The 15746-nt window shown below is 45.7% G+C and overlaps 1 protein-coding gene across 2 annotated transcripts in view; it reads left to right on the top strand.

Annotated features, from left to right (window-relative positions):
• Nucleotides 1–15746, top strand: part of MSH3 (mutS homolog 3) — a 1953894-nt gene that overhangs the window by 1398763 nt on the left and 539385 nt on the right. For both annotated transcript variants that reach the window (XM_078675310.1, XM_078675311.1), the window contains exon 20: nt 9204–9361. In XM_078675310.1, coding sequence (XP_078531436.1) covers nt 9204–9361 — 158 coding nt within the window. The remainder of the gene's footprint in view (nt 1–9203; nt 9362–15746) is intronic.

Raw genomic sequence — 15746 nt, forward strand, 5'->3', positions numbered from 1 at the left:
ATTGCATGCCATAAAAACCAACGTACGATAAGCTGTAAATTGAAATGCCCTGTCCCCCATGTCAACGACATGCGCTACGGAGACTCAGTCCCAGAGTCATCAATCAACTTTGCCCAGCAACAGCGATCCTCCTAATAAGATCACCAACTGGCCCGATTCCAAACTAACTATCACAACTTGGAACACGAGCGGGCTAAAGTCAACCCTAGCTTCAAAATCAGCCGTTGAATTCCTGAACAAAAGCGACATAATCTGCTTTCAGGAGACCTGGTCTCTATCCCCCTCGCCTCTCCTTGGCTATTATGAACTTTTCCAACCGGCCGCTAAAGTCAACTCTTATGGAAGACCCTCAGGGGGCCTCTCCATTTTCATTAGCCACAGGTGCAAGTTAACGGCCACACCCATCACTCGGAACCTGACGGCAGGGCAGACGGTTCTGATTACCGGTCTGTCTTTTTCAGGCAGGGCACGCTCTATCCTCCTAATTAACATTTATCATAATACAGCAAAAACCGCAAAATCATCTGCAACGGACCTGATGATAAAACAACTGGAAGACCTTCTAGCGGAATTTGCATCCATGGAGGTACTGCTACTAGGAGACTTCAACATCAAAGACCTCGCATCCAACGGCCTCTTAGCTAGGAAAAACAAAGAGCAAGAAGCGATGATCACTTTTCTAACAACCCATAACTTCCGCTCGGCTCAGCAAATTTCGCGGGAACTGCTCCCGGATGCTCATTTCTTGCCAACATTTAGGAGAATCTCTACCATTGATTACATCTTTCTTTCCCCGCTTCTGGGTAATCGTCTGGCCAGGTTGGAAATCCCCTACCGCTTGGAGAGTGACCATAACCCCATAGTGGCCACACTGGACCTGCAAGTGCAAGTTGCTCTCGAAACGGCAGAGGTGGGGCATTCAACGCGAGCTGAATTGCACACTATGGTTAGGAGAATCAAATGGGACTCACAGGGATCCGCCAAGGTGGGAACCTGGCTCAAGGACGAAACTCTCAACTTCAATCACATTGCTCCGATAGAATCACACCACCGGTGGGATAACTCCATCGCTAAGCTACAGGATCTCCTGGCAGGTTCCGCGCTCCATCATAGAACATTCGGGCCACACCCGAGGCAAACCCACAACCCACTGCTAGCCTTCCAAAGAAAGACCCTCAGGAAGGCCGTCCGACTGCACAATCTAATTGGAACTGTGCTCTCCGCCAAAAAGGTGGCATCGCTGCGGACGACCTACAAGAAATCCTTATGGGAGACCAAGAGACTCAAAGAACAGTCTGAGTGGGTAAAAATCTTTGCCCTTCTCAAGAACAAAAGTCAGTCCCAGTTTTGGAACTATATGAACAAACTCCGCTCTACCAACAAGACGAGAGGAAATGCAGTCTGTGAAGAAGCCTGGGCCCTGCACGTGTCCGATCTATATCGCAGCGACTCTGGCGACCCCGCGGAGATAGTACTAAGAGATCGTGCTGCTTCCACTCAAATAGAAACCTTCGAGCTGACCACTGCAGTCGAGGTAACCAAGTATCTGCGAGCCATGAAAAAAGACGGAGCTCCAGGGCCCAATGGTCTACCAGCTGGGATATTTAAATGCGCCCCGGAAGAGTGGGCTGACCTTCTGACTCCGCTATTTAACAACGTTTTCGCGACAGGCCAGCTCCCAGACTCTTGGTTAGGTTCGACTCTATGCCCCATATTAAAGAAAGGTGACCCTGCGTCACCGGCTAACTACCGCCTCATTGCCCTTTTAGACCTGGAGGCAAAGGCATACGCTCGATGTCTCCTTCGGTTGCTGGAAAAATGGGTTGAAGAAAACAATATACTACCATACTACCAAACTGGGTTCCGGGCATCGGCCTCCACAATAGACAACATCATTACTCTAGCCGCTCTGAGTCAAAAAGCTGCACAAAAAAACCATCTTCCACTCTATTGCTGCTTTATAGACTACAGCGCGGCTTTTGATAAAGTGTCTCGGAACATCTTGTGGAGGAAGCTGAACAAATGGGGGATTCCGCATGACCTACTAGACGCACTAATTGCTCTGCATAAGAACACGTGGGTGCGAATCAAAACCAGCCCAAAGACACTTTCCTCAAGAATTGCCGTAGAAGACGGGCTAAAGCAAGGCTGTGTTCTCGCCCCACTGCTGTTCAATCTCTACACAGCCGATCTCGGAACATTCTTGGAGAATAGTTATCTTCTCCCGCCAAAACTGGGTCCTGCCAAAAAGCCTCTTCACATATTACAATATGCAGATGATATTGTAATAATGGACCAAGCAAAATCGGGTCTCCAACGGGCATTAAATATGCTCCATACATATAACTCCGCCAATGCCCTGAAAATCAACCAGGCAAAGACGAAGGTACTGGTATTTGGCAGATGTAAGAACAAGAAAAGGCTGGCATGGAACATCGGACCCGCCAGGATTAATACAACAGTAAAATATAATTACTTGGGAGTCTGGTTCAACGAGGCGTCCAGGCCTACAGCTCACCTAGCCGCTCTGCAAAAGAGAGCAGGCGCAATTACATACTCCCTGACCCGGCTGAACCAAACTCTGAGCAGCCCCTCTGCAGAAGCCATCCTGAAGGTGGCTAAAGCCACTCTACTTCCTGCATTAACTTATGGACACCAGGCCTTTCCTGGAGCGTGCTCCTCCAGTCTTGAGCTCGCCCAAATCTCCACCTATAAAAAACTTTTCCATCTGCCAAGTTTTATTCAGCGGGCAAGACTACGACTGGAGCTGGGCCTACAAAGACAATCTCTTCACTGCGAGGCCGACACCCTGAAATACTTTATTAGGACCCTAAAAGCAGGTGATAACACTCTTAAATTCCAGCTAAAAGGAATCCTGTCTAGCCCCGGCAATCCCTGGAACACCCAGATTATAAAGGCCATAAGAGTGTTAGAGATTGACGAGTCATCTCTCCCCTCAGCCACTATTCCATACTCGGCCTGGAAAAGCACCATCAATAAGCAAGTCAAACTTATTTCTCAGTCTATGGATCTGCAGGCTCTAAAGGCATCAACCATTCTGCTCCCTTTGAACTCTTCGTATCTTCTTGGGCGTCCACAAGCATACTGCCAGGAAAACTTAGGCAAAGTGGCTAGGGAGAACATAATGTTTATGCGACTTCTAGGCCTGCGCTCGACGGCCTTTAATAAATGGGCCCCAACAAGCGAGGGGGGAGCATGTAGGCTGTGCAAATACCACTCCGAATCATGGCTGCATCTCCTGTGCTGCTGCCCGGCACTAGCAGCCCCCAGGAGGTCCCTTTTGAAACCCTTGTTCCTAAAATGGGGCGCCAGGACGTGCTGGGAGGCCTCTGCCTTGTGCTTTACATCTACTGACATTCAAGCACTTGCTAGGTTTGGAAAATTTGTGAGACTTTTGGACAAGCTTTTATCACCCCCCTTGGTTGACATGCTTCCTCCCCCTCCCCCTCAAAGACTCATTACAGACTTTTTCCGTCCCTTGGCCCAGTACCCTCTGTATTAACTATTTTATCCGGCCAAGTATAGCAAAACGTTCACATAGGCAACCATAATACTGCTTCTCAATAAGCATATTGGCCACTCAGCCTTGTAAATTGCTTTTTAGCCTTGTTCTTATTTGATAAATGCGCTAAAAACTAAATTTTATATTCATGCGAAAGTAGACTTTGTACAGCAATAGTTTTAAGTAACTGTGCTAAACTAATAAACTTGAACTTGAACTTGAACTTGACTCCCCCAGTAGACATTAGCTTATATGTATGTGTGACCCCTTTAGGGGCTAAAAGGTAATTATGCCATGTCATCTATGGCATTTTCCAACTAATGTATATATTTGTAAATTATTTTGTATTATTTAGTTGCCTTTGTGCAATTAATGTACTTTTTCATTTTCTAAAGAAAAGGCCCTACCTAGCCAATCCTTTATTGAGTGTTATCATTGCGTGCCAAATAATTGTGATTACTAGTTTTCCCCTGAGTATGCCTTGGACTGTTCTGCTTCACTACCCTGAGAGAGTCAAGCACTACAATGGGGTGCTTGGTTCCCAGTAGGGGAAATTGTGGACTTATTACTTGTGCAGGTCATACAACTAATAGCCCCAATTCTACAGTGGGGTTTCATTGTGTTCATAACTTTAAACTGAAAATAAGAAGGTATAATTAAATATTGGTACATTATAATCAGTGTTGTATAGTGATCACTCAAAGGAATCTGACTTCCTTTGGTTAAAAGGTGAATGAACCTTGGTACAGTTGAGGCTACTGCTGAGACCCAGTGTGTAGTCATTTCTAAGAAGCAGTTGAAGAGGTGCTTAAAATGTAATGACTGTGCACTTACAAATAGACACTGAGGGTTAAGCAGCATGTTCTGAGACCAGGTGAGAGAGTTCAGTAATACTCTGGCTCCACTACTGGAAAGTAGGGGAATCCTGCTGGATCCCGGTTCTGGCAGCTTTATCTGGGCCAGATCTGAGATCCGGCCTACCCAGGGAACCATTCCTGGATTTGTCCTGGTCCCATTTTCCGACACTGGGACATAATTCCAGGGCGCCTGCACATTGTCTGATTTTCGTTCAGAACCACAACATCCAGGCAAGAACGGGGCTTTCTTATTTTCACTTCCAGCCAGGGCAAAGAAAGGCTAGATATAAACGGCTACCAGCTCTCTTTTTGTTTATGTATCCCGGCTGGGAGTCATCTGGAGCATAACACCTAGATGCCAATGAAATGGAAGGAAACAAAGGCAGATAGATTTTTAATTCATAAGTATTATCAATTCATAAGTAAACTATTGGAGACAGGTTTTTACCTTTGTTCCGCTACCTATGTAACTTGCACTGTAAGAATGCGAGATTTATCTCTATGAGCAATTACACAAATATTGCTTGAAATAACTCCTATTTTCTTGTTAATTCCTTTATTGGGCTGCTCTTGCCAGTGGAGGGTGTCATATCACTCCACATCACACTCAGAGGCACGAATGATCATGCAATTGTGTAAATCAATGTACAGGAAATGTTAGATAAGACAACGAGCAATTGTGTAAATCAATGTACAGGAAATGTTAGATAAGACAACGAGGAGTTAACGGCTAGAGCGCTCGACCTCGGACTTGGGGATCTGGGTTCGAGTCTCGGTAACGACGCCAAAACCTCCTGTGATTCTGGGCAAATCACGTAATCTCCCCGTGCCTAAAAATGAAAGTGTGTCCTCATGTAACTGGAAAATATGTAAAGCGCTCTGATACCTGATTCGGTTCGGGTCTAGTTCGCGCTATATAAAACTCTGCAAAAAAAACAACAACAAAAACGAGTGTTATAAACTGTGGGAATCACATATAATCCATATTTGCAGACTTTATACGTTAAGAGTCAATGGTCAGGGGAAATACAAAATCAGGATATAAAAGGTAGCACAGTGATTGTGGTTGTCTGTACTAACAAAACGTTATTACTTACCAAAGGAACCCTTTGTTCAAATCTTAGTTACACATGGAGAAAAAATGTATATGGATCTAAACCCATGACTTACAGTTTGCATGCAGCTCCTTGATGCCTGTAAATAGATCAGTGTGCTATATTAGTAGGCCTGCAACTTCTGAATTGCGGGTAACAAAATGATCTCAGTGTTAAAAGCAGCAACCCGCTTACCTTTCTAATTAAAATACAAATATATGCTCTTCAGTGGGACATTAACCCTTTGTCCCTCTTGCTGTGCTGACTCACATTGTGAGGCCCCTGTGCCTCCAATTACAAACATTGATAGGCTCCTGGTGGCCTTGTGAATAGCCGAATAGCCGGGCCAAACGTTTTTAATTTTTAATGGGTAATCGCTTTTTGAGGGTCATCTTGATCCTGTTCTTTGTATAGAATGTATCGGGAGAGTTTCAGCCAGTCTTGGATTGAAGCACCTCAATCTGTGGTTTGCATCTATTCTGTTCAAGATGTTCTCTCTAGCAGCTCATTCCCCTGGTGTCTCTGGGGGATTAAGTGTATGCCATCGATCTGCAGGATGCGTACCTTCATGTTCATGTGCACCCAAGTCATCATTCGTTTCTGAGGTTTTTGTGGGGGTGGCGCATCACCAATTCTAGGTTTTACCGTGTGGTCTGAAATCTGCTCCCGGTGTGTTTCAAAAAGTGATGGCCCCTCTAATGGCAATTCTTCTTCTCTAGGGGCTTGCCGTCTTCCCATATCTCGACAACTGTTTGGTCAAGGGGGCTTCTCTTCACCTGACTTGTTTACATGTACATAGGGTTATGGATCTCTTGTCGTTACATGGCTTCTTGGTGAATGCCAGGAAGTCCCAGTTGGTTTCCACTCAGAATCGCATCTTCATTAGAGCCCGGTTCCAGACGGAACTAGCCATTGTCACCTTACCAGACTGAAGGGTTTGGAAGATTCATTCTCATCTGCTGGACCTGCTCCCATTCCGCCAGTTTCCCTTTGGATGAGGGTTCAGGGCGATCTGGCTGCCATTGTTTTAGGTGCCCGGGGCTCAGTGGCACCTCAATATTTTGATGACGTTCATTCTGGACAAATAGGTGCCCAATGTGCAGGATTTTACATGTCTTCTTCCTGTGACTCCTCAGGTATCCAGGAAGAGCTGAGTTGGTGGCTCGAGCCATCCAACATCCTGAAAGGGGTCTCCTTGTGTGATCCTAAGCCGATCATCATCATGACGGACGTCAGCGAGAGTGGAAGAAGGGCCTGGAAGGGCCTGGTCGGGAACTCTCATGGTCCAGGGACTGTGGTAGGCGTGCCAGACCTCCCGCTCTTCTAACTAGAGGGAGTTGGAGGCGATTTGTCTGGCTCTTTTACATTTTTCCCCTCTTCTACAAGCCAGGGCTGTTGTCGTCCAGACAGACAACACAACAGCCAAATCCATTGTCAGTCGTCAGGGAGGGACGAGGGCACTGTCATTGTCTGCAATTTTGGCTAGTCTGTTCCTCTGGCCCAGTCTAATGTGGGTTCATTTAGGGCAGTCTTTCTTCAGGGGGCACTGAATTGTCAGGCCGATCGCCTAAGCAGTGAGATTCCGTCCTCTCAGGAGGACCTGTTTGTGAGCCCTGGCAATGCGCTTCTTCCCCTGTTCTTTCCTGTGGGAGGGAGGACTCTACTTCTGAAGTGGATGCCCTGACATGTGTGGCCTGTGGGCCTGATGTTTGTTTTCCCTACATTACCTATGATCCAGAGGTTTCTGGTTCTGATCCAGGCCAGAAGGCTCAGGTTGTTCTGGTGGCTCCTGCATGGCTCCGCTCTGTCTGGTTTCCTCTATTGATGGTGATGAAGGTAGGTCCGGAATGGAGGTTTCTGTTGGTTCCGTATCCCCTGAGGCTTCCGTGTCTCTAGGTGCCATCACTTGTGAGGTTCAAGTTGAAGGCTTGGCACTTAAGCAGGGAGGCTTCATGTTATAGGATCTGTCAGCTTCTGTTTCCTCTCCCTGTGCAGGCATCCAAACAGATGCCTACCATGTCTTCTTATAAAAACTTTTCAGGCTTGGTGTGCTTCCTGACAGGGCTTCCTTAGTCTGTTTCCCGGCCTCAGGCGCTGGAATTTCTCCCGAATGGTTTCCAGCTGGGTCTGAGCCCTGCCACTCTTAAAGTGCAATATGTGGCGATTAAGGCTTTTCAGGCCCCATGGAGGGCCTGGTGGACAATCAGAGTCTGGTTTCCAGGATCTTTAAGGGGTTTTCCAATCTCTGTCCAGTCCCCCCAGGTTGTATGTCCGTCTTGGGAATTGCTGCTGGTGTTGTGGGCTCTTCCCTATCCCCCATTTGATCCACACGCATCTGTGGAGATCCGCTTTCTGACCTTGAAGGTTTTTTTTCTGATGGCTGTCACATCTTTTCGCAGGCTGGGGGAGTTAGGCTCATTGTCTCGCTTGTCTCCTTTCTTTTATTTGAAGACAGGCTTGTTCTTCGTTTGGGGACGGGTTCTGTGCCCAAGATGAATTCTGTTTCATGATCAGCAGGAAGTGATTCTTCTGGTGTTTTTTCCAGACCCTCAGTCTGCTGAGGAAGTGGCTCCTCATTCGCCTGATGTGCATAGGGTGGTGTTGATTTAGCTAGACAGGGTAGGGTTTCCTGGTCTATTCCGCTCTATTTGTTAACTTTGATCCAGCCCGGAGGTGGGCTAAGCCTTCGACTCAGACCTCGAGCAGGTGGATCAAGTCTGTGATTGTGTTGGCTTACAAGCAATTTGGTCTGTCTTCTCCTCGGGGGATCCCGGGGAGGTCTAATTTGGGCATGTCTGCTTCCATGGCTGAGGTGTAGGGTGCGTGAAGAGTGCGTCTCTGCAGCAGATCTGTCAGGCTGCAACTTGGGCGGTTCTTTCTACCTTGGTGTCCCATTATAGGGTGGTCCAGGGTCCCACAGTTCCGGATTTGTTGAATTCCCGAGTGCTTACTTCTGTGCTGTGAACAGTTCTTTTGCTTTTGGATTAAACTTGTGTTTGTATTCTGTGCTGATGTCCTGGTCCGTATTTTGGCTCGGGTACATCTAACTATGTGTGGCAGCACAGCGAGAGGGACGGAGGGTAATGCTGCGATTACTTCCCGGTAATATCACGTGAAAGTAATCGCAGCATTAGCCCTCTATGCGTCTTTGAGTCAAAACTGTGACTGGACAAAACACAGAATCTCCCAGAACTGTTACCTATCTCATCTCATCGGAATGATACTTTTGGTGATTCACATGGAGATTCGGACTGCCGCAAGCAGTCGAACCCTTCTTTTGAAAACCAAGGTAAAACATGGAACAATCAGCAGAGAAGCACCCAATCCTGCTGGTTTCTTCCAAAAATTGTAAACAAAGTTGAGGTCTGGGCTCTGCTCTGCTTTCCGGTGCGCCTGAAGCAGCCAATTGAAAACTTTATTTGCCCTCTAGGCCTGCGCAATTTTCAACACTGAAAAACAAACTAATTAAAACATTTAATCTTGGAATTGGATTCCAGATCGCCATATTTAATCATGACTGTAGCCTAATGCCCAAAAGACCGTCTATGGTGTTCTCGCTCTGTTTGGAAAGCATGAATAATTTACCGAGGCCAGTTATTTCCGTGTTGTTCGGTCACGTTCATCGTTTTTTTGTGTCTGACTTTTTCAACCCAGGCTAATTTGAACATAATCTGTATTTATATTTGTTGCTTGTGCTTTTCTTTGGTAACCGTTTCTTTATTGTTCTAGGGGGACAAAGAGAGGGCCATGATCATTACTGGCCCCAACATGGGTGGCAAGAGCTCCTACATCAAGCAGGTGGCGTTGATCACTGCCATGGCACAGATTGGCTCCTACGTGCCGGCAGAGGAAGCAGCGATCAGCGTCGTGGATGGAATATTTACAAGGTAAAGCACCTCTGTTTCTTTACTCGCCCATGCTTTTCAGACGGCCGGCTTGCGCTGGTGCAGTAAGCACTGTACAGATGCAACGATGAAACTATCCAATATTTGTGTTCGATAATGCTCTACTGCTCGTTAGCAGGCATTGCAGTGAACGGCGCCAGTGCCGTGGGGTACTCGAGGGTAGTAAGGCGCTGCGAGCGTCATTAGAGGCCGCCAGTTAATGAGGCCCATGTGTCCAAGGTGTCTGAGGACAGACAGGCCGCTTATTGTCGTATGTATTGTTTTATTCTGCTAGGTCATTGCGTTTGGTTCCATGTGGGCCATTTTTATTGGCGTGTGGTAATTAAGAGACAGCGAATGTCTCTGTCTCATCTGCTTCCTTTTGACCTTCATTCGAAGATGTTTACCAAAGGATCACCGCAGAAAACACACTAATACGGATATAGGCATTTTAGGGAATATGTCTTAGTCTTCCAGAAATACAAGTGGCGAGTAAACATTTTAAGAGTTATTCAGTAACCTTTTCTTGTTTGAGATAATAAGGACAAATGTACACGTAGAAAACAAATTATTTTCACACCGGTTTATTTCAGCATGGTTGCTATTAGGACATCTGTCATAGCTAGAATGCTTAAAGAAACGTAAGTACCACAGTAAATACAGGTGTATGTGCTTAGGTCGCTCTTAGATAGCTTTACCTGTATGTCACACTTTAACATGTACTTAGAGTGTGCTTTGGGTAAATCCAATTAAAACCATTAGCTTTTCGTGTTCTGCTTGTAGACATTGCCTTGAGGCAATGTTATTTGCATCTTAGGTCAGCCCACAGGTCACAGACCCAGTGGCGGCCAGCAGGGATCGAGGGTGGCTGGGGTGAGGAATGTAAAAAAATAAAATGTACCTTATCGCTGCCACGTCTCTCCAGTCTCTCCTTCGCATCAGGACTCCGCCTGGAAAGGAACCAAGAAGCACCCAGGCTCCCCTGACTGATTGCCGTGATTCACTCTCAGCCGCCCAAGCAATCATGCACACTTGGAGTGGGCATTTCTATGATTCCAGTTGCAACTGAACTGTCTCAAGATCTCACTGTATTTCAGCTTCTTCAGAAGGTCTTGGCTGTGACTCATGTTAAAGGGCACCTCCTTGACCCGATTTTCTCTAACTTGAAGGATATTTCTGCAAAGACCCAATTCCACTACCCTGGTCAGACCACTTTCTGATTCAATTCTCATGGTCCCCTTTAAATATAACTCCACATACTCAATCTACATGAGTCATGCACCGTCCCTGGACTAAACTCCCGGTAGATAAGTGGGTGCGGGAACTGGAGAGTTCAAAGCCAAACCTGAACATTAACCCTGTTGTCACCAATGATAGCTTCAACTAATGGATAAAGGGCACCCTTGATCGGGTTCTCCTAAAAAAGTTGGTTCAGATGAAAGGAGGCCCCAATAAGACGGCCTGATATTCTTCCAAACTTCGGGAGTTAAAACAGAATTGCAAAAACCTGGAAAGAGTATGGAGGAAAGCTTTCTCTCCCAGCAAGAAATTAGACTATAGGGAGGCAGTCAGAATTTATAAAGTAGAAATCAAATGGGCACAGGCTTCACATTATGAGTAGAGGAACTCCCTAGCCCAGTGTTTCCCAAACTGTGGTCCGCGGACCCCCAGGGGTCCGTGACACATTCCCAGGGGGTCCGCAGGACTTGAGTGCCTAACGTAAGAGGTGTGAATGTACTTGGCGCGTGGGCAGCAAGACTGCATTACAATCTGGCCCCCAGGCTCACAGCACATGAGAGGTGTGAATGCTGCTGGCGCCGGGGCGGCAAGACTGCAATGAAATCTGGCCAAATCACCCTTCAGCTATAGGTGCAAGCTGAAGGGTGATTGCCCTTTTATTGTGTTATTCACTCTGCCCATCACCCGACGCCGAGATTGAAGAGCATTGGAGGCTGGAGCACGTCGAACGGGCAGGAGGACTCTTCTTCTGTAACTGCATGTAAGTGTTTAATTTGTGTGTGCGTGTTTGTGTGTGTTTCCCTCGTTTTTTGTGCCCTTCTGCCCTCTGTGCCACTCGTTTTTTGTTCCCTTCTTACATCTGTGCCACTCTTTTTTCCCTCTTTTTTATGCCTTTCTGCCCTCTGTTCCACTCGTTTCCCCCCTTTTTTATGCCCTTCTGCCCTCTGTTCCACTTGTTTTTGTTTGCCCTTCTGCCCTCTGTGCCACTTGTTTCCTTCGTTTTTGTGCCTTTCTGCCCTCTGCTCCACTCGTTTTCCCTCGTTTTTTGTGCCTTTCTGCCCTCTGTTCCACTAATTTTTTTGTGCCCTTCTGCCCTCTGTGCCACTCGTTTCCCTCGTTTTCTGGGCCTTTCTGCCCTCTGTGCCACTCGTTTTTCCCTAATTTTTTGTGCCCTTTTGCCCTCTGTTCCACTCGTTTTTTGGTGCCCTTCTGCTGTCTTCTGTGCCACTTGTTTTTCCCTCGTTTTTTGTGCCTTTCTGCCCTCTATTCCACTCGTTTTTTGTGCCCTTCTGCCCTCTGTTCAACTCGTTTTCCCTCGTTTTTTGTGCCCTTCTGCCCTCTGTTCCACTCGTTTTTTGGTGCCCTTTTGCCCTCTGTGCCCCTCGTTTTTCCATCGTTTTGTGTGCCTTTCTGTCCTCTGTACCACTCGTTTTTTGGTGCCCTTCTGCCCTCTGTGCCACTCGTTTTCCCTTGTTTTTTGTGCCTTTCTGCCCTCTGTTCCACGTGTTTTTTGTGCCCTTCTGCCCTCTGTGCCACTCGTTTTCCCCTCGTTTTTTGTGCCTTTCTGCCCTCTGTGCCACTCGTTTTTCGTGCCTTTCTGCCCTCTGTTCCACTCATTTTTCCCTCGTTTTTTGTGCCCTTCTGCCCCACTCATTTTTTTGGGCCCTTCCTCCCTCTGTGCCACTTGTTTTTCCCTCGTTTTTTGTGCCTTTCTGCCCATGTTCCACTCGGTTTTTGTGCCTTCTGCCTTCTGTTCCACTCGGTTTTCCCTCGTTTTTTGTGCCCTTCTGCCCTCTGTTCCACTTGTTTTTTGTGCCCTTCTGCCCTCTGTGCCACTCGTTTTCCCTCGTTTTTTGTCTTTGTGCCCTTTGTTCCACTCGTTTTTTGTGCCTTTCTGCCCTCTGTGCCACTCGTTTTCCCCCGTTTTATGTGCCTTTCTGCCCTCTGTTCCACTCGTTTTTCCCTCATTTTTTGTGCCCTTCTGCCCTCTGTTCCACTATTTTTTGTGCCTTTCTGCCCTCTGTGCCACTCGTTTTCCCCCGTTTTATGTGCCTTTCTGCCCTCTGTTCCACCCGTTTTTCCCTCATTTTTTGTGCCCTTCTGCCCTCTGTTCCACTATTTTTTGTGCCCTTCTGCGCCACTCATTTTTTCCTTGTTTTTGTGCCCCTTTTGCCTTCTGTTCCACTCGTTTCCCCCGCCGCTGTGCCCTCTGCGGCCCTGCCTCCCTGACTGCCCACTGCCCATTCGCTGCCCCTTATCGAGATAACTATAACTTATTATAGTTATCGTTGGATTGTAGTTGTTGCACTTTTGTATATTTTTCAATATAAACTAATAAAAACTTTAGTAATGCAAGTATTTGTTTGGTGTGTACTTGTTTATGTATTTTTTGCAAATTACTGTTTTAATTTTTTGAAATTGAAAATGTACAAATTGCTTGGGGGTCCCCAGCTTCCAGTAGTGATTCAGTGGGGGTCCTCAGGAGTCAAAAGTTTGGGAACCACTGCCCTAGCCTTTAACTCTCCACGGGAAACCTTTTGCATTGCGAAAGAACTAATTAAAAGTTCCCCTTCCCCCAGACACTCAAGATGTGTCAGGCCGTTGATGCAATGAACACTCAGACCATTTCCATCACAAAATTCAATCTATTTACTCCTCCGAAAGAACTAATTAAAAGCTCCCCTTCCCCCAGACACTCCAGATGTGTCAGGCCGTCGATGCAATGAACACTCAGACCATTTCCATCACAAAATTCAATCTATTTACTCCTCCTTCCTTGTGGTTGACAATCACCCTAACCTCCATCAGGAGAACATTAGTCTGCCGAATCAGGGACACCTTTTAAAAGTCTTCTCTCAGATTACACGTGAATTCTTCCAGTCTATTCTAACACAGATTAAGAGCGGATCAGCCTTGTGCTATGGCATTCTTAGGATGCTCTGCAAAGTCCTCCCTCTTCTCCCCTTCCGGGCCAGAAAACTGATGATTCAGGCACTCGTCCTGTCAAGGATTGATTATGGAAACTCCCTGTGTTTGGGTGCACCTAGCTTGGTAATTGCAAAACTTCACACAGTACAGAACTGTGCAGCAAGAATGCTTATGGGGATCCTGTCTCGCAATTCGGCTAGGCCCGCCTTGCTGTTCTTACATTGGCTCCCTGATGATTAAGGTAACATCATCAATCATCGGCAGGGTGGCCAGAAAATCGTCTAAGCTTGTGTTGGCACTTTTCTTGCTACATGAGCTTAGACAATTTTCTGGCCACCCTGCCGATGATCGATGATGTTACCTTAATCATCATCATTTTAAGATCAATATTTCCAAGCCGTAAATGATTATATATATGTTCTTATAAGTCCGTTCGTCATTGGATCTTCAGATACGATAAGCCGTCATTACCCAGAGATTTAATATTTTCAAGCTGCAAACGATCGTATATGCTATTTGGAATCAGCTTTCCATTGGATTTTCAGATACAATATATTGTTATTACTTAGAGCCCTGAAGAAGTCTCTTTGGAGACAAAACACATTGGCTCAATGGTGCAATGGATTTTATGAATATTGACTTCTAAAGATTTCATCTATTTATCAATAAAGATAACAATTTTTATAACAAAGCGCAATCTGGACCAGATACTTTTTTCAAGTTGATATGGACAATTTCTTCTAGTTTAAAACAAAAAAGAATATTGTAATTTGATGGGTGTTGATTCCATTTCTTTTAATGTGTTTTGGGGATTTTTCCCTATAGGAAGTGTAAAGGGGTGCACTTTCTGACTTCAAGCACCATCACCAAACTAATTAGCCACATTTAGTGCTAGGTGCGGGATCTATTGCCTCAACCCTTTTTGTGTGTGTTTTTTTATCTTTCTTTAGCCGTCGTTCCCAGGATAAAAAAGGCCAGAAATGGCGGACGGCTCTTTTCCTATAACGTTGCCAGATTATAGAATTCGCTTCCTCTGTCCTTGCAGAAGGACCCCATCCGCTTTACCTTACGCAAACAGCTAAAGACGTGGCTTTTCCCCAAGATGTTCTTTCCACCTCTACAAACCTTTCAGCGCTGGGATGCCTTCGGGTCGCTACGCACTTTAGAAGTGCTATTTCATTCATTCTCCTGCCTTAGCGGAGGACCCACCACTGCTCTGTCCTCATTCTATCAGCGATTAATGTGTTGTCCTGCACCATCCTCTCTCTACGCTTACCTCTGGTCTTGTGCCGCTCTCTGACCTGAGCTCTCTCTCTTACGGCTTTTCACCTGCTCATCTGATGCCCTCACATATTTCCCTTTCATGCTCTCTTAACTTTTTTATATACATTTTTAGCAAGGGCTCAGCTGCTGCCCGCTGCTACCTGGCTGATTATCATGAAGTGTGTGGCACCCCAATCATACTTTATTATTCATTTTCCATTGGTAAATGGCCACTGTCCATCCTGAAACAGTAAATTAATATGAAACATAAAAAAGACCGCTCCACATTGTGTGTACATCCATGGAGGCCTGCTTTTATTTTGTTATGCTTTATGATAAAAAATACTCCAAGATGGCTACTGTCTGTGCACATGCTTAATACATGCACAGATGCTTTCTTGAAGTGGGGTTTACAATAAAGAATAGCAAAAACTATTGAGAGATGGTTGTTCTGTGCACACATGCTTATGCATGGGCAGCCTTCTTTCAATGACTCTTTCGTGACTGCTGCTAGACAGCATATAAAAACGTCTTTCGAAATACATCATTCCTAGTCATTTCAGGAAATGTGACCACAACGGATTATTATTAGCCCTTGTCCTGATGAGGCCCATATTCATTGGGCTGAAACGCGTCGACACCTTTTGAGAAGACACCATTGAAATTGTTTACGTTGTATAAATAGATAAATGCGGAGCTGTTTATAACTAGACAGGTTTAAATAATATATACCACTTAGGCCCCGCTACTTTGGTAGATCTTGATTTAAAGGAATGCTAGTTTGTAATTAAGCAAAGCATCCTTTTCGTTCTAAAAATGTTGGGCTAGAACATAAAAAGTTGTTGAAGATTGATGTCAGAGTCTTATGTATATATTGTGAATATATGTGTATATATAATTTTTCGTGATGACTTTAAATGTGATGTGTTAGTTTTTGTATATATATATATATGAGCTT

Source organism: Lissotriton helveticus, chromosome 2_1 (genome assembly GCF_964261635.1).
Source record: "Lissotriton helveticus chromosome 2_1, aLisHel1.1, whole genome shotgun sequence".
In the NCBI taxonomy this organism is placed as follows: Eukaryota; Metazoa; Chordata; class Amphibia; order Caudata; family Salamandridae; genus Lissotriton; species Lissotriton helveticus.